This window comes from Salmo salar, chromosome 02 (assembly GCF_965601325.2).
Source record: "Salmo salar chromosome 02, fSalSal1, whole genome shotgun sequence".
NCBI classification, from domain to species: Eukaryota; Metazoa; Chordata; class Actinopteri; order Salmoniformes; family Salmonidae; genus Salmo; species Salmo salar.
Genome location: NC_138292.1, coordinates 68,420,001 through 68,439,777, shown reverse-complemented (window position 1 = coordinate 68,439,777; position 19,777 = coordinate 68,420,001). Strand labels below are relative to the sequence as shown.

The following is a 19,777-nucleotide window of genomic DNA, read 5'->3' as shown; positions in this document are numbered from 1 at the left end:
CAACAACCTAAATAATACATTGGGTCTGTCCCTCTTACCGCATCTCCAAGATGGTCTTCTTCACGCTGATCTCCTTCTCCTTCTCCTCCTGCATCCGACGCTTCCTCAGGCAGTAGTAGACGAGCCCGAGCACGATCACCATCCCCAGCAGACACCCCAGGATCGTCATGATGTAATGCGTCATGGTTGACTGGTTGGCGTGGTGGTCGTCAGGGCCAGCCTCTCGCGTGGCGAAGAAGATGCACGTGTGGTTGTTGCGCTGGTTTTTACTTATAGACACTACGCAGTAGGTGTAGTTGGTGTGAGGTTTGAGATCCACCAACGTCACCTTCTCCTTCTTCTCCTTGAGGTTCTGGATGTCCGAGACGAAGCTCTGGTTGTATTGGACTAGGACGTACATCTTGCTGTATGGTTTAGGGATCTGGACCAACAGCTTGGCTGCAGACAGAGTGACCCACTGGAGTTTGATGCTGGGGTTGAAGTTGGGGTCGGCCGTGGACGAAGCTGTCGGCTGATGATACGGCCCGGCCCGGCCGTCCATCTCCGGGCCCATCCCGGAGCCCTCCCAGTCGGTGCCGGGTTGAGACGTGATCCCGGGTATGATCATGCCGTCGCGACAGATGGTGGAGAGCATGGTGCGAGCGCTGCGTCCGTGCCCGGCCACGGGGCTCAGGAGCGGGTAGAGAAACAGCTCGCCAGGGGTCTCGCACTGCAGCCGGTCGTATGTATGCGTCACGTTATTAAATGCCTCCAACCAAGTAAGAAAACTATACAGATCACATCCACAATGGAAAGGATTTCCTGCTAGCTCGCAGACCATTAACCGGTTTAGCACAGTGAAAGTTGACGGATCGATCCGGGCAAGCTTATTGGACGAGAGGTCGATACTGCTGAGGCTGGAGCTGGACTCCTCGAATGCTTTGTTGTCAATGACCTCAATGAGGTTGTGCTGGAGGAAGAGGCACTGCAAGCGGCCCAGGCCACGCATCATCCCCTCTGTCAGGTTGGTCAGCTTGTTGTAACCCAGCTGGAGGACCTAGGATGAGAGGAGACCACAATGGAGTAACAGTAAGACTTTGGAATCTAAAATGACACCATGTTCCCTATGAAAAGACTGCTTTTTGAATTAGTGCACTGCATGGAGAAAAGGTGGAGGACGTAAGATTAGAAGGGACCACAATGGGAATACAGTAAGTACTTGGCCTTTCCTCCATCTTAGTAAGTACAAATAGCAACATCCCTGTGTGCCATGGACTCTGGTTCTAATGAAAATGATGGCTTCCATGTACTTGGGCTGTTAAATGAAGCTGGAGAATGGTTTCTTCATCTTGGTGAATAGTTCCAGTAACCAGTCCAATGAAGGGAGCACAAGGGAAATACAGTAAATCTTTGGTTATCTCAAATGACGCCACTTATCACTTACATAACACACTGGTCAAAGTATTGATCTATAACATGGAGAAGAGGGTATTGTTTGAGATTTTCCTTTTGACTTATTGCGTTTACCCTAAATGGTTTTGTATTAATATATAACCTTAACATGCATTAGTCAAGTAAAATCAGTCAATCGAATCAATCAATAAACCAGTCAACCAATCAAGCCAACAACCAAACAACCAAACAATCAACTAAACAACCGACCGATCAACCAATCAAAACCCCATTCCTCCCTGACAGGAAGGTTTGCCTGATCAGTGAATGCCCCATCCTCTATGTAAGACAGGGATGGGAAACTCCAGTCCTCAGGGGCCGGAGTGGCGTCACACTTTTTCCCCATCCCTAGCAAACACAGCTGATTATACTAATTGCATTCTAAACTGATTAACTGACTATTGGGGTCAGGTACAGTGCCTTCGGAAAGTACTCAGACCCCTTGACCTTTTCCACAATTTGTTACGTTACAACCTTGTTCTAAAATTGCTAAAATAAAATCCTCAGCCTTCTACACAAAATACCCCATAATGACTAAGCAAAAACATTATTTTTTTTTATATTTGCAAATGTCTTAAAAATTTAAACAGAAGTACCTTATTTACATAAGTATTCAGATCCTTTGCTATGAGACTCGACATTGAGCTCAGGTGCATCCATTGATCATCATTGAGATGTTTCTACAACTTTTAGTCCACCTGTGGTAAATTCAATTGGTTGGACATGATTTGGAAAGGCACACACCTGTCTATATAAGGTCACACAGTTGACAGTGCATGTCAGAGCAAAGACCAAGCCATGAGGTCAAAGGAATTGGCCGTAGAAATCTGAGAGAGGATTGTGTCAAGGCACAGATCTGGGAAAAGGTACCAAAATAAATTCTGCCGCATGGAAGGTCCCCAAGAACACAGTGGACTCCACCATTCTTAAGAGCTCCAAAGTTCAGTATAAAGCATATGACAGCCTGCTTGGAGTTTGCCAAAATGTACCTAAAGGACTCTCAGACCATGAGAAACAAGACTCTCTGGTCTGATGAAACCAAGATCGAACTCCTTGGCCTGAATGCCAAGCGTCACGTCTGTAGGAAACCTGGCATCATCCCTACGGTGAAGCATGGTGGTGGCAGCATCATGCTGTGGAGATGTTTTTCAGCGGGAGGGACTGGGAGACTAGTCAGGATCGAGGCAAAGATGAACTGAGCAAAGTACAGAGAGATCCTTGATGAAAACCTGCTCCAGAGCACTCAGGACTTCAGACTGGGGCGAAGGTTCGCCTTCCAACAGGACAACAACCCTAAGCAAACAGCCAAGACAACGCAGGAGTGGCTTCAGGACAAGTCTCTGAATGTCCTTGAGTGGTCCAGCCAGAGCCCGGACTTGAACCCAATCTAACATCTCTGGAGAGACCTGAAAATAGCTGTGCAGCAACTCTCCCCATCCAACCTGACAGAGCTTGAGAAGATCTGCAGAGAAGAATGGGAGAAACTCCCCAAATACAGGTGTGCCAAGCTTGTAGCATCATACCCAAGAAGAATCAATGCTGTAATCACTGAGCTAAGGGTTTGAATACTTATGTAAATGTGACATCTTTTATTTTTTATAAATTAGCATACATTTCTAAAAACCTATTTTTGCTTTGTCATTATGGGGTATTGTGTGTAGATTGATGAGGCAAAAATATAATTTAATCAAGTTTAGAATAAGGCTGTAACGTAAAACAATGTGGAAATAGTCAGAGTCTGAATACTTTCCAAGTTACTGTATGTAAACTGGGGCTGGGGCAAAAGTGTGACACCAATCAGGCCCCAGAAGAGTTGCCCATCCCTGAAGTAAGAGATCTCGTTGTCATCCAGCCAACTAACCAATCAACCAACCAACATACCAATTAACCAATCAATCAACCAACCAACTAACCAATCAACCAATCAAATCCCTCCCTCTCAACACATCCACCAACCAACCAATCAAATCCCTTACCTGTAGGTTGGCCTGATGGGTAAAGGCCCCGTCCTCTATGTAAGAGATCTCATTCTTGGTGAGGTTGAGGTCTGTGAGGTTGGTGAAGCGATACATGGAGTGGAATAGCACTGCTTTCAGCTTGTTCTCATTCAGCCTCAGGTCATGGACCTATTGTGTTAAAAGAACGAGAACTTATTTAATATCAAATGGCTCGGCATTCACGAGCTAGCATAAGGAAACATTTAGTGTTAGCTTTGCATTTCTGTTGAAAGTTGGGTTGAAAGAGGACCACAATGGAAATTATTTTTAAATGCATTGTATCCACGCGGTGTTTATCAAATGGTCAAATAAATCGAATAAAATCTAATTCAAAAATCTAATTTTTTCTTCATCAAACGGCTCAACATTTGTAAAGTAGTATAACAAAACAGTGAGCTAGTATTTGTAAGCTAGCATAAACAAAACATTCCGTTTTAGCTTTGCCAAACTATGGTGGTTCCTATGGAACATATGAACTACGGTGGTTGAAAAGTAAGGTACGTTTTAGTGTTCCTCAAGGCTCTGTTCCAGCCCCAATACTGTTTCAATTCTATATTGTACTAACTCTTGGTGATGTTATTCGGTGGTTGAAAAGGAACACCCCAATGAGCAAAACCAGCATTGGAATTAAAATGACAGATTTTACAATTACCGCTAGGGGTAGGCTGTATAGCATAATATATATTCTATAATATAAAACATAACAGTACCGTATTGTTGATGTGCTGGGGGATGGTCTCGTACGGGGGCTGGTTCTGACTGCAGATGGCCAGCCACACGTAGCCTTTATCCCCCTCGATCAGCCAGCAGTCCCCCCGGACGGACCCAGGGAGGTGGAGGAGAAGAAGTAATGGGGGGAGAAGGTAGAGGAAGATGGACGGAGAGAGGGATAGGGAGAGCGGGATGGAGGGGAGGTGGAGAAACCTGTTGGCCATGGTTAGGGAGGAAGGGAGGATAGGAGGGGTTATCTTATTAAGAAAATAAGGGAAAGGGGAGAATATTAGGAAAGGAAGCAGGCAAGTTTGAAATCAGGTTGGGTGACAGGTAAGGAAGGGGTGTGGCCAGAGCAGGAAGTAGAGACAGGAAGTCGTAGGTCACAGATAGGTTGTTGCCTAGGCGATTAGAGCATGGCTTGCCGCTTGGCAGCCATGGTAGCTGGTAACATAGACCCCATTTTAAGTGTTCCGCGTCGGAGGGATACAATGATGGTAGCCCCAGCAACAACTCATGGCCCCTAATGACCGTTTCCCTCAGCGACAGAGATGGAGGAAAACTCCCTTTCAGTTTGGCAGAGAACCTGTGAGAGAGAGAGAGAGAGAGAGAGAGAGAGAGAGAGAGAGAGAGAGAGAGAGAGAGAGAGAGAGAGAGAGAGAGAGAGAGAGAGAGAGAGAGAGAGAGAGAGAGAGAGAGAGAGAGAGAGAGAGAGAGAGAGAGATCCAGAAAGTGAGAAAAAATGAGAAGAAACAGACATTTGCATTAAAACAGCTAATTACAAATTGTTAATCCCTTTCACGTATTCCCTAAGGATTTCTAATTAATTGACTTTAGGTCTGGTTTCAAAATGAGCTGTGTAAAAGAGATATAATGAAAAAAATGAAGATATGCCATCACTTCAAGGTAACATGATACACTGAAATATCCATTAGCAATGAGGATTATTCAATTTAATACTAAAGAAGAGGAACATAGATTTAGACTTTTCATAATAACATGCCTTTCCCACAAGTAATATTATTCAAATGTATAAAACAAAATGCATAACGCATAGACAAACACACACAGACACACACACAGCATCATCGAATTGCAGTTCTGCTGCAAATACATTAGCATACTACTCACCAATAAATATGTAAATGTTAAAAACCCTAAAACAATCAAATCTAATTTCATAGACATTCTCCATTGTTTACAATCCTTTCACAATTCAGTTATAGAGCTTCTGTGCTCTACAATACAGAAAAACAATAAAGCTAACATCAACGCTTTTTAAAGGAACTAAGGGAGAAGAAAGAGGGACTAAATGGGAATAAAGGAGTGAGACAGAGGGACTAAATGGGAATAAAGGAGTGAGAAAGAGGGACTAAAAGGGAATAAAGGAGTGAGAAAGAGGGACTAAATGGGAATAAAGGAGTGAGAAAGAGGGACTAAATGGGAATAAAGGAGTGAGAAAGAGGGACTAAAAAGGAGGAGAAAGTAGAGAAGAAAGTGTCTTGCAGGCAGCTAGGCACGACACAGCGGTTTACTTCATTTCTCTGCTGGATCAATGTGTGTGTGTGTGTGTGTGTGTGTGTGTGTGTGTGTGTGTGTGTGTGTGTGTGTGTGTGTGTGTGTGTGTGTGTGTGTGTGTGTGTGTGTGTGTGTGTGTGTGTGTGTGTGTGTGTGTGTGTGTGTGTGTGTGTGTGTGTGTGTGTGTGTGTGTGTGTGTGTGTGTGTGTGTGTGTGTGTTTCTCCTGCTGGATTAACGTGGGTTAGGCTGTAATCCATACTAAAGAGTATGCATTACAGCTAAAGCAATTCAAATGGATTTTCCATTTTCAACGTCACTTTTCCTAAAACATATTTTGTAATGTATCTAGTCACACCAATGAAATGACACCAACACACAGGACAAGGTTCACTGTTTTGTGTACGCTATATCACTTACATTTAAATGGGTTTAACAATGTCAATTTCTCCCCCCAAAAAGTGTAATGTGTCTATAGTCATGCCAATGAAATGACACACGGGACCAGGTTAGACATTGGTAGAATCTATGCCAAGGTGCATTGAAGCTGTTCTTGCTTGTGGTGCCCCAACGCCCTATTAAGACACTTCATGTTGGTGTTTCCTTTATTTTGGCAGTTACCTGTGCATCCCACTGGTTTCACTTTTTCTACAAAATCACATAATGTCTACCAGTCACACCGGTGAAATGACACTACTATAACACAGGAACCATGTTGACTGTTCAGTGTAGGACTCCTTGGAAAGCAGTTGTTACTGGCTAGACGGTACACTGTCCTTCTCTCAGCACATATCAAAACTGCAGGCTAAGGTTAAATCTAGACTTTGTCTCCTCTATCGTAATCGCTCCTCTTTCACCCCAGCTGCCAAACTAACCCTGATTCAGAGGACCATCCTACCCATGCTGAGATATCTACTGCAGCCCTCATCCTCCACATTCAACACTTGTTCTGCCAGTCACATTCTGTTAAAGGTCCCCAAAGCACACACATCTCTGGGTCGCTCCTCTTTTCAGTTCACTGCAGCTAGCGACTGGAACAAGCTGCAACAAACACTCAAACTGGACAGTTTTATCTCAATCTCTTCATTCAAAGACTCAATCATGGACACTCTTACTGACAGTTGTGGCTGCTTTGTGTGATGTATTGTTGTCTCTACCTTCTTGCCCTTTGTGCTGTTGTCTGTGCCCACCAATGTTTGTACCATGTTTTGTGCTGCTACCATGTTGTGCTGCTGCCATGTTGTGTTGCTACCATGTTGTTGTCATGTTGTGTTGCTGCCATGCTATGTGGTTGTCTCTCCTTACGTAGTGTTGTGGTGTCTCTCTTGTCGTGATGTGTGTTTTGTCCTATATTTTTATTTTATTTTTAATCCCAGGCCCCTGTCCCCGCAGGAGGCCTTTTGCCTTTTGGTGGGCCATCATTGTAGATAAGAATTTGTTCCTAACTGACTTGCCTAGTTAAATAAAGGTTAAAAAATACATGACTGTCTGTGAGTTGACTATCTTGGTTAAATAAATACATAAGTGAATAGGCCCTATTTTACTTAACCATGCAGCTCAGTTAAGAACAAAGTCTTATTTTACAATGACGGCCTACCCCGGCCAAACCCTCCCCCGGACAACGCTGGGCCAATTGTGCGCTCACGGCTGGTTGTGCTACAGCCCGGGATCAAACCAGGGTCTGCAGGGATGCCTCTAGCACTGAGATGCAGTGCCTTAGACCGCTGTGCCACTCGGGAGCCCATTTTCTAGGACGGCCTTATGTTCTTCTGTTGTTTTATACCAAAAACAAAATGATATTTGTATTCCTACTGTTTATCTGTGAGAGCCACACACACACACTCACAAAGTGTTTATCTGTGAGAGCCACACACACACACACACACACACACACAGTGTTTATCTGTAAGAGCCAGTTTAAGACACATATGCAGAGGGGTTCAAAGGAGCCTAGACAAGCACCGTTAACCACTCATGAGGAGTGGTGTGTGTGTGTGTGTGTGTGTGTGTGTGTGTGTGTGTGTGTGTGTGTGTGTGTGTGTGTGTGTGTGTGTGTGTGTGTGTGTGTGTGTGTGTGTGTGTGTGTGTGTGTGTGTGTGTGTGTGTGTGTGTGTGTGTGTGTGTGTGTGTGTGTGTCTGTTGTAACTGAATGTTGACAAACACTTAACCACCCTTCGCTGGAGTGCATAAACATGGTGTTAATATGCAATTCACAAAAAGACTAAGCTCACACACACACTTTACTCACGCCATCATCTACTCTCAAACTGCAGAGAAGTTCTTTAGCTGCAAATCCCGTGGTCTTAAACAGCTGGACCCTCCTTGGCTACATCATAATGTGGCCATTCAGCAGATGATTCAATGCAAAGTGACTGACAGAACAGTGGACATTGATCCAATGGAACCATATCCTCAAGATAGCTACCTGATCTGGGAATACTTAACTGGTGAACATAATGTGGTGGAATTCATTCTGATCCTCCCTACTTTACATGAGTGTGTGGTGGAGGCAAGGAAGCGTGTTAAGAGATTTGGGACACATCCATATTCACTGACCTCTTCAGGACAGTGCAAAAGAATCCACTTAAGAGTGTAGGAACCTATCCTATTGTATTGGTCCGTCCCTAATTGTCGTCTGCTCTTCTCATCTCCACAGCGTGCACCTAATTCAGATCCTGGTCACCCCTCATTTTGGCTACTGACACCCAACTCTCAGTGCCACACACACACACACACACACACACACACACACACACACACACACACACACACACACACACACACACACACACACACACACACACACACACACACACACACACACACACACACACACACACACACACACACACACACACACACATATATAGAGACACACATATTCTCTCTCTTTCCAACTCTCTGTCACGCAGTGAAATTGATATCGACAATTCAATTCCCCCATCAGAGACTATCAATTTGCCTTTGACCCTGATAGGCTTCCATAGCTCGGTAAAGGTAATACGCCACATATAAAAAAGCTATTTGTCTCTGTGGTCCTAGCCTGGCTGTGGTCCTAGCCTGGCTGATGCGACCCACGTGACCACACAGCGAGGAAGAGCTGTGACTCACCAGTCTGGACAGGAGGCCATTTGTCAATGAAATATTAGGTCAGAAATATTGATTGGTTCTCACAAATGTATTATTTTTTTCCTGGCGGGTTGAGACCTCTCGTTGTTCGGATTTGAAAATCCAACAGTTGTAATTGGAAGGGGGCGGTGCTCGGGGGCTGTGTGTGGCTGTTCCTGTTGGTGTTCAGTGAGAAAGACACCAAGGGGAACCAATCAGCATAAAGCACAGCCCCCTTCATTATTGATGTAAGGAGCCTTTCCAGACTCTAAAGTTGTTGTGTATTGATATTCTAGTTTTGTCCCTTTAGGGCACCTGTAACCACCCTTTGCTTACCTGCGTTGAAATGCTTGGAATGTTCTTCCTGTGAAACGCATTAAACAATGCCACGTTAATTTCTACTCCCGTCTCATGTCCTGTCCTTATATTAGTTGTATAAGTAATACAGTGTGCTAATACAACAAAACTGGTGACGAGGAAGAAACGTTCTTACGTTTGTGCTCATCATCTTCGGCAGAAAGAGTTAAATTCATATTTTTTTTTCGCTGTAGAAAGACGCAAACAAAACGTGGAGCTAGCCAGTCGAGTGACGCTAGCTAGCCTTTGATGTCACGGCAATGAGAGCCTCGAGGGATAGGAAGAGTTTCGCTGCGGGAGAAAGTGAAGTCATCGTGAGTTAAAAGAAAGAAAAAAAAAGGGGTCTGGGTGTAAGCGACCGTCTGAAAAGTGTGAGAAAGAAAAATAAACCGAAAATGTCTGCATCGATTGGAAATATAGGAACATTTGATGAATCTGTGGAACAATGGAGTTCTTACACAGAACGTTTTGAGTACTTTGTGTTGGCAAATGGAATTAAAGCAGAAGTCATTGTGCCAACATTTTTGACTGTTATGGGAGGAAAAACATTCAATCTACTGCGCAGCCTAGTAACGCCTGAAAAACCTGGTGATAAATCATATGATGAAATTGTGGCTACCTTAGAAGGACATTATTCTCCCAAACCACTGATAATCGCAGAGAGATTCCGGTTTCATAAGAGAAATCAAGAGGAGGGGGAATCAATCTCACAGTTTGTGACTGTATTGAAACAGTTATCTGAACACTGAATTTGGGCGATCAATGAGTGACACTATACGTGATAGGTTAGTGTGTGGCATGCAGAGCGAGGCAATTCAGAAACACCTTTTGACTGAGAGTAACTTAACATTGCAGAGAGCAATAGAAGTGAGTACGTCAATGGAAATGGCAAATAAAGACGCACAACAGCTAAGTGCATCGACCAAAGTGCATAAGGTGTCTACGGAGTTAAAAAAACAAGGCAGGAGGTGGCAAGCCATGCTATCGCTGCAGGAAACCAGGTCACCAAGCAGAGGAGTGTTGGTGCAAAGACTTAGACTGCAGAAAAAAAAGCGACTTCAGGAAGTACAAAAAGAAAGTGAAGAATCTTTGCATGTTTTGTCCATTTCAGACAATGGACATGGGTACTGGGTGACACCGCTACTGGATGGAAACGCAGTACGGATGCAAGTGGAGACTGGAGCAGCCATATCTCTGCTGTCTGAGGCTGTATACAAGGTGAAACTACATCACCTCACACTACAGCCCACAAAGATGACACTGAAAACATACACCGGTGAGATTGTTCCAGTGAGAGGAAGTGTGATTGTTACAATGGAGCTCAACAAACAGAAGGTAAAGCTACCACTCTACATTGTGAAAGGCAACCATCCAGCATTGCTAGGACACACATGGCTGGAAAAGATCAAACTAAACTGGCAGGAAATTCACATGGTTGCAAAAGAGGACACAAACCTACAAGGGATATTGAGGAAACACGCGGATGTGTTCAAAGGAGACCTTGGCAGTATGAAGGACATAGCAGTTAAACTGACCGTGAAACCAGACAGCAAGCCAAAATGCTTCAAAGCTAGACCTGTCCCATACTCCATAAAACCAAAAGTTGAAATTGAGCTAAACAGACTAGTGGAGAGTGGAGTATTGGATCCAGTGAATGTTAGTGAATGGGCTACACCCGTTGTTCCAGTCATAAAAAAGATGGATCACTCAGACTCTGTGGTGATTTCAAAGTCACCATTAACCCAGTCTTGACTGCTGAAAAATATCCACTACCCCTCATTGACGACCTCTTTCTGGTTTAGCTGGAGGACAACAATTCAGTAAGATAGGCATGACATAAGTCTATCTACAGATGCATGTGGACCAAGAGTCACAAGAACTGTTGACCATAGTGACTCACAAAGGACTGTACAGGTACCGGAGGCTTCCTTTTGGAATCACTTCAGCTCCGGCCTTGTTTCAGAAAGTTATGGACCAGATACTGAGCGGGCTCACTGGGGTCCAATGTTACCTCAATGATCTACTCATCACCGGCAAAGACGAGCAGGAGCACCTGAGAAACCTGAATGCTACACTACAGAGATTGGAGGAGTACTGTCTGAGGGTCCGGAAGGACAAATGCGAGTACCTGGGCCACGTCATCGACAGTTCGGGGCTCCACAAGGCGCCATCGAAGGTGAAGGCCTTTGCGGAAGCTCCATCCTCACAGAAGCTGAGTCAGCTGAGATCATTCTTAGGACTACTGACATACTACGTAAAGTTTGTACCAAACCTAGCTAACATGTTAAAGCCACTGCATGAACTTTTTAACAAAACCAAACAGTTGAAGTGGACAGACAGATGTGAGGAGGCCTTCAAGAAAGTGAAAACAGCCTTAGCTCAGTTAGAGGCCCTAACCCACTTCAACCCCATTACAGTTGGCATGTGATGCATTGCCTTATGGTGTTGGTGCAGTTGTCTCACAAATCATGCCATCAGGTGAAGAAAGGCCAATTGCTTTCGTGTCACGGACCTTAAGTAAAGCCGAGAGCAATTATGCACAGATAGAGCGCGAAGCACTCGCCATTGTGTTTGGAGTTAAGAAATTTCATCAGTTTCTGTTTGGCCGACGATTCACACTGCTGACGGACCATAGACCCCTCACCTCCATCTTTGGTCCCCACACCGGCATTCCGTCGCTTGCAGCCAGCCGCATGCAGCGATGGGCGTTATTGTTATCTGCTCACCAGTACGATATCAAGTACAGAAGGTCTGAGCAGCACTGCAATGCAGATGGCCTCTCAAGGCTTCCCTTACCTGTCGCACACACTGAGCACTCCAAGGCTGAAATCTTCTACTTCAAGGAAGTGACGAACGCCCCAGTTACATCTGTCCAAGTGAAAAAGTACACCCACACTGATCCAGTGATGTCTGAGGTCATGGACATTGTCACTTGTGGAAAAGAAGGAGAGATGTCGGACAGCCTACAACCTTACCTAGTGAGGAGAAACGAGCTCACAGTTTAGTTTGGATGCTTGCTATGAGGTTTTTGAGTCATCATACCACCGCCACTGAGAAGGCAGGTGCTTGAAGAACTCCATTCAGGGCACTGTGGCATGGTGCAAATGAAGGAGATTGCACACAGCTACTTTTGGTGGCCAGGTCTGGACGCAGCTATCGAAGACAAGGTCAAGTCATGTTCTGCATGTCAAAATATGAGGAACATGCCTCAGCTAGCGCCACTACACCCATGGGACTTCCCAGAGGAGCCTTGGCAGCGAGTCCACATAGACTATGCAGGCCCACTGGAGGATCGTATGTTCTTAGTCGTAGTTGACGCACACAGCAAATGGCCTGAGGTCACAGTGATGAAGAGCACTTCAGCGGAGAGAACCATCGAAGAGCTACGGTCAATCTTCAGTCGCTTTGGCTTGCCAACTCAACTCATTAGTGATAATGGCCCCCCAACTGGTGTCTGAAGAGTTCCGGTCATTCATGGAAGCAAATGGAATTCAGCACATCAAGTCAGCGCCGTGTCACCCTGCAATGAACGGCCGAACCTGAAAGGTTCGTCCAAACGATGAAGCAAGCTTTAAAATCATCACAAGGGAATGGCTCCCTCAATAGGCGCCTAAACACCTTCCTGTTAACCTACAGAAACACTCCCCACGCTACAACCAAAGTGGCACCCGCGTCAGCCATGATGAAAAGACAGCTTCGCACGTGACTCGACCTCCTGAGACCTCCAAAGACGAGACGGGTTGTACAGACACAACAGAGAGCACAGGTTAAGAGACGGAGCAAAGCAAAAGACAGAAGCTTCATAGCTGGAGAGAGAGTTCTTGCTTGGAACTACTGCAAAGGTCCAAAGTGGATACCAGCCACAGTGATTGCACAAACAGGGCCTGTGTCCTACACAGTTCATACACTCGAAAACATCATCTGGACGAGACACGTGGATCAACTGTTGCCAGGAACCAACCTCAGAGATGATTCATGTCAAGTGACAAAACAAGATCAGCTACTGGAGACCTACCATGACTACGAGCTATCACCTGAACATCCACTGCAGCAACCTACAAATGTGGAAAGTGCTCCAGGCTCACCTGAACCAGCCAGAGTGCCTACTCAGGGTACTGTTGCACCCCAGTCTGGGCATACACCATCACCACTCAGACTCAGAGATAATGTGACTGTAGACCCACCTGTACATCGTCATTACCCTGCAAGAGAAAGACGACCCCCTGACAGGTTGACTATATAGTTCAGACTAACCTCTGACATTGGGGCAGAATACACCCCAGGGTTGTCTGGGGACTGAGGCAGTCTACCCTCTATCCCTAGTTTAGAAAAGGTTATTCTGAAAAGTTCATTTATTTACATTAAGAGAACTTATATTAAAATGAAGACAATAGGCAAAACAGTGAATATTTACTTTTTCCTTATGAGTCATCAAAGGTAAAGGGGGAGGGATATGTTGTGTATTGATATTCTAGTTTTGTCCCTTTAGGGCACCTGTAACCCCCCCCCCCCCCCCCCCCCCTTGCTTACCTACTTTGAAATGCTTGGAATGTTCTTCCTGTGAAACGCATTAAATGGCCACGTTAATTTCTACTCCCGTCTCATGTCCTGTCCTTATATTAGTTGTATAAGTAATACAGTGTGCTATACAACAAAAGGCAGGAGGACTTTGACTGAGGTATCTGCCAGATTACTGGGTTCCCGCCATAGAGAGAGAATGTAATACCTACAGGCCCATCTGTCTTCTGTAAAAATACATATATTACATTTTGTAATGATATTCTCTGTTGAGGCTTCTGGAGTGAATTCCTAGTTCTATTCATTGGATTGAAATGGAGCGTGTTTGCTTGTACACAGGTTCGAACAAAGTACGTATGTTTTGATTTCACTTTTTCACAGTCTGACTGACAGCTGACATATGTCAAAATATGCTGTTATTAAAACACTAATTAGAGAGGCCTTATCTCTGTTGCCTGCCATTGATAATGGGTAATAATTATAATAATTATGTAGCTGCATTTCAATAGGCTTTTGATTCAAGTCTCTTTTTTCCAGGTTTAATTTGCTCTAATGTCTGTTGTGGTGTGTGTGAAGCTCTGGGCTTCAGCTCCAGGTCTTCCGAAGAGTGTATGCTGTCCATTAGTTCAACACAAAGTCTTTGTTGTTGCTGTCATTCTTTCTCTCCAGCTCACTTTGTTTCTCTCTCAGCTACCTCTCTCCATTGATAATGGCAGACCCTGGCTGTGACCCCACTCTCCGAGGGTGGGATATACAAAAAACTAATTTCCAATTCACACATACATATGAACACAAGAAAAAATATATGACATAGGAAAAATAAGCATTCACCAAATTATAATAAAATATTTAATAATAATTATTATTATTTGTATTATCAAATGCCTCCATTTTCTTTGAACGCTGCATTGCAGATCCCTAACCCTAGGATCTGGAACTCTCTCTCTCTCACACACACTTTCCTCTCTCGCTCTCTCTCTGTATCTTTGCCTCTCTCTCTCTCTTTCTGTATCTTTGCATCTCTCTCTCTCTCTCTCTCTCTCTCTCTCTTTCTGTATCTTTGCCTCTCTCTCTCTCTTTCTGTATCTTTGCATCTCTCTCTCTCTCTCTCTTAGTGTATCTTTGCCTCTCTCTCTCTCTCTGTATCTTTGCCTCCACTCTCTCTCCCTCTCTGTATCTTTGCCTCCCTCTCTCTCTCCCCCTGTATCTTTGCCTCTCTCTCTCCCCCTGTATCTTTGCCTCTCTCTCTCTCCCCCTGTATCTTTGCCTCTCTCTCTCTCCCCCTGTATCTTTGCCTCTCTCTCTCTCCCCCTGTATCTTTGCCTCTCTCTCTCCCCCTGTATCTTTGCCTCTCTCTCTCGCCCCCTGTATCTTTGCCTCTCTCTCTCGCCCCCTGTATCTTTGCCTCTCTCTCTCGCCCCCTGTATCTTTGCCTCTCTCTCTCGCCCCCTGTATCTTTGCCTCTCTATCTATCCCTCTGTATCTTTGCATCTCTCTCTCTCTCTCTCTCTTAGTGTATCTTTGCCTCTCTCTCTCTCTCTGTATCTTTGCCTCCACTCTCTCTCCCTCTCTGTATCTTTGCCTCCCTCTCTCTCTCCCCCTGTATCTTTGCCTCTCTCTCTCTCCCCCTGTATCTTTGCCTCTCTCTCTCTCCCCCTGTATCTTTGCCTCTCTATCTATCCCTCTGTATCTTTGCCTCTCTCTCTCCCCCTGTATCTTTGCCTCTCTCTCTCTCCCCCTGTATCTTTGCCTCTCTCTCTCTCCCCCTGTATCTTTGCCTCTCTCTCTCCCCCTGTATCTTTGCCTCTCTCTCTCGCCCCCTGTATTTTTGCCTCTCTCTCTCGCCCCCTGTATCTTTGCCTCTCTCTCTCGCCCCCTGTATCTTTGCCTCTCTATCTATCCCTCTGTATCTTTGCCTCTCTATCTATCCCTCTGTATCTTTGCCTCTCTCTCTCGCCCCCTGTATCTTTGCCTCTCTCTCTCTCCCCCTGTATCTTTGCCTCTCTCTTTCTCCCCCTGTATCTTTGCCTCTCTATCTATCCCTCTGTATCTTTGCCTCTCTCTCTCGCCCCCTGTATCTTTGCCTCCACTCTCTCTCCCTCTCTGTATCTTTGCCTCTCTCTCTCTCCCCCTGTATCTTTGCCTCTCTCTCTCTCCCCCTGTATCTTTGCCTCTCTCTCTCTCCCCCTGTATCTTTGCCTCTCTCTCTCTCCCCCTGTATCTTTGCCTCTCTCTCTCCCCCTGTATCTTTGCCTCTCTCTCTCGCCCCCTGTATTTTTGCCTCTCTCTCTCGCCCCCTGTATCTTTGCCTCTCTCTCTCGCCCCCTGTATCTTTGCCTCTCTCTCTCGCCCCCTGTATCTTTGCCTCTCTATCTATCCCTCTGTATCTTTGCCTCTCTCTCTCGCCCCCTGTATCTTTGCCTCTCTATCTATCCCTCTGTATCTTTGCCTCTCTCTCTCGCCCCCTGTATTTTTGCCTCTCTCTCTCGCCCCCTGTATCTTTGCCTCTCTCTCGCCCCCTGTATTTTTGCCTCTCTCTCTCGCCCCCTGTATCTTTGCCTCTCTCTCTCGCCCCCTGTATCTTTGCCTCTCTCTCTCGCCCCCTGTATCTTTGCCTCTCTCTCGCCCCCTGTATTTTTGCCTCTCTCTCTCGCCCCCTGTATCTTTGCCTCTCTCTCTCGCCCCCTGTATCTTTGCCTCTCTATCTATCCCTCTGTATCTTTGTGTCTTTCTCTCTCTCTCTCTCTCTCTCCTCTCTCCTCTCTCTCTCTGTGTGTGCCCTGGTATTATCTTCCTCGTCTCTTTCAACAAGAACCACAAGGAATATGATTGACTGATAGGAAACATAGCTTCCGGTCCCCCTCTTTTGACATGAAGTGTGGAAGAAAATAACGAAATTAATATTTTTTTTTTTCATTTTTCAAAGGGTTCTTTTTTGCTGTTTTCCTTATCACCTCTCGAAATCTGCGTTTTAATGAACTCTTGCGGCTGACAGTATGTGTGTGTGCATACTATATGTGAGTGTGTGTGTGTGTGTGTGAGCCTGTTTGTGTGTGTGGCTGACAGACAGACAATGCTAATTATAGAGTTCTGGAAGGCAGGTGGATGGTTCCAGAATGAACATCAGAAGAGAAGCACATCTGTCTGTCTGTCTGTCTGTCTGTCTGTCTGTCTGTCTGTCTGTCTGTCTGTCTGTCTGTCTGTCTGTCTGTCTGTCTGTCTGTCTGTCTGTCTGTCTGTCTGTCTGTCCCTTCAGTCTATTAAACAACTGCTTGCTTGAAGCATCACACAATACAGATGGAATTTCTTGTGGAAGAATGGTGTCACATCCCTCCAATAGCGTTCCAGACACTTGTAGAATCTGTGCCAAGGTGCATTGAAGCTGTTCTGGCTCTTGGTGGCCCAATGTCATATTTGGACACTTTATGTCAGTGTTTATTTTGTCAGTTACCTGTACGACTAAATTTGTATTCCATTGTATCTTTCTCTGCTCTCCACCTGGTGAGTTTGAACATGCCATTCAGGAAAATGTTATCATTTTCTGTGTACACAAAACCAATCTCATCCCCAACTACCTCCAACTATCAAACCTCCTCTATCAACAGACCTCCGACTATAAATTCTCCTCTATCAACAGAGACCTCCGCCTATAAAACCTCCTCTATCGACAGACTTCAACTATCAAACCTCCTCTATCAACAGAGACCTCCGCCTATAAAACCTCCTCTATCGACAGACTTCAACTAACAGACCTCCGACTATAAAACCTCCTCTATCGACAGACCTTCAACTATCAAACCTCCTCTATCAACAGAGACCTCCAACCATCAAACCTCCTCTATCGACAGAGACCTCCAACTATCAAACCTCCTCTATTGACAGAGACCTCCAACTATCAAACCTCCTCTATTGACAGAGACCTCCAACCACCAAACCTCCTCTATTGACAGAGACCTCCAGCTATCAAACCTCCTCTATTGACAGAGACCTCCAACTATCAAACCTCCTCTATTGACAGAGACCTCCAGCTATCAAACCTCCTCTATTGACAGAGACCTCCAGCTATCAAACCTCCTCTATTGACAGACCTTCAACTAACAGACCTCCAACTATCAAACCTCCTCTATTGACAGAGACTTCCAGCTATCAAACCTCCTCTATCAACAGACCTTCAACTAACAGACCTCCAACTATAAAACCTCCTCTATTGACAGAGACCTCCAACTATCAAACCTCCTCTATCAACAGAGACCTCCAACTATCAAACCTCTATCAACAGACCTTCAACTAACAGACCTCCAACTATCAAACCTCCTCTATTGACAGAGACCTCCAACTATCAAACCTCCTCTATTGACAGAGACCTCCAGCTATCAAACCTCCTCTATTGACAGAGACCTCCAACTATCAAACCTCCTCTATCAACAGACCTTCAACTAACAGACCTCCAGCTATCAAACCTCCTCTATTGACAGAGACCTCCAACTATCAAACCTCCTCTATTGACAGACCTTCAACTAACAGACCTCCAACTATCAAACCTCCTCTATTGACAGAGACCTCCAACCATCAAACCTCCTCTATTGCAGAGACCTCCAACTATCAAACCTCCTCTATCAACAGAGACCTCCAGCTATCAAACCTCCTCTATCAACAGAGACCTCCAGCTATCAAACCTCCTCTATTGACAGAGACCTCCAACTATCAAACCTCCTCTATCAACAGACCTTCAACTAACAGACCTCCAACTATCAAACCTCCTTTATTGACAGACCTTCAACTATCAAACCTCCTCTATTGACAGAGACCTCCAACCATCAAACCTCCTCTAATGACAGTGACCTCCAACTATCAAACCTCCTCTATCGACAGACCTTCAACTAACAGACCTCCAACTATCAAACCTCCTCTATTGACAGAGACCTCCAACTATCAAACCTCCTCTATCGACAGACCTTCAACTAACAGACCTCCGACTATAAAACCTCCTCTATCGACAGACCTTCAACTAACAGACCTCCGACTATAAAACCTCCTCTATCGACAGAGACCTCCAACCATCAAACCTCCTCTATCAACAGAGACCCTCCAACTATCAAACCTCCTCTATCAACAGAGACCTCCAACTATCAAACCTCCTCTATCAACAGAGACCCTCCAACCATCAAACCTCCTCTATCAACAGAGACCTCCAACTATCAAACCTCCTCTATCAACAGAGAAAGGCCTGTCAATCAAACATATTGGGCTGAAATGAAAGGAGGGAAAAGGAAACGAAGAGAAAAGTCTCTTATAGGATTTCTCCCTGACGTTTAACATTCTGTACAGTAAAGCTTTTCCATATCTCCCCTCTCTCTTTAAGCCACCAATCTGTGCAACGTGTTCATGTGATTGACAGCATACATCTGAACAATACAATAAGAAAGGTACTATTTAGTTCCCCAGGAGCGCTGAGGATGGTTGGTATGTACGCATCCATGCTCATGTTTGTGAATGAAGAGATTCAGTGTCACCTGGCTCATCTCGTGTGTGTGTGTGTGTGTGTGTGTGTGTGTGTGTGTGTGTGTGTGTGTGTGTGTGTGTGTGTGTGTGTGTGTGTGTGTGTGTGTGTGTGTGTGTGTGTGTGTGTGTGTGTGTGGTGTGTGTATCAAGTGGTCTCATTCCTAATGAATAGAAACAGGACCCTACCTTGACCAAAAACTGATCAGAGCTCCATTCACATAAAGATAGAGATAATGCTGAAGTGATCCCACTGTGTAAGATATGACAGCTATTACTATGATAGATAGTCAATGGCTCAGTGATACCAGATCACACAGTCAATATGCACTCATTTGCTCCAAGCCTGCGTTCTTATATTACCCTTATTTATCAATTGTTTCTGTGTCAACTGTTGCTAGGTAGAATGTATATATACATTTCAAGATGTCGTATAAAGTATAATACTAGATATTTCAGCCCCGAAGATCATTTTTTTTAGCTTGGCCCCAACTGTAGATTTCTTTAAACCCTCACTATGATAATGTCTGGTGGAAATTGTTGATGGGTGATGTCAACATGCTGGGTGTATAATCTAGATCAGGGCTCACCAACCCTGTTCCTGGAGAGATACCCTCCTGTAAGTTTCACTCCAACCCTG

The 19,777-nt window shown here is 45.0% G+C and overlaps 1 protein-coding gene across 1 annotated transcript in view; it reads right to left on the bottom strand.

The window, feature by feature from the left end:
- The window catches only part of LOC106590757 (protein phosphatase 1 regulatory subunit 29), a 160,184-nt gene that overhangs the window by 8,981 nt on the left and 131,426 nt on the right, over nt 1-19,777 (bottom strand). The window contains exons 3-5 of the mRNA XM_045708346.2: nt 4,139-4,725; nt 3,408-3,557; nt 39-1,036 (exon numbers count right to left, since the gene is read on the bottom strand). Of these exons, the coding sequence (XP_045564302.2) occupies nt 39-1,036; nt 3,408-3,557; nt 4,139-4,363 (1,373 nt within the window). The 5' untranslated portion in view covers nt 4,364-4,725. The remainder of the gene's footprint in view (nt 1-38; nt 1,037-3,407; nt 3,558-4,138; nt 4,726-19,777) is intronic.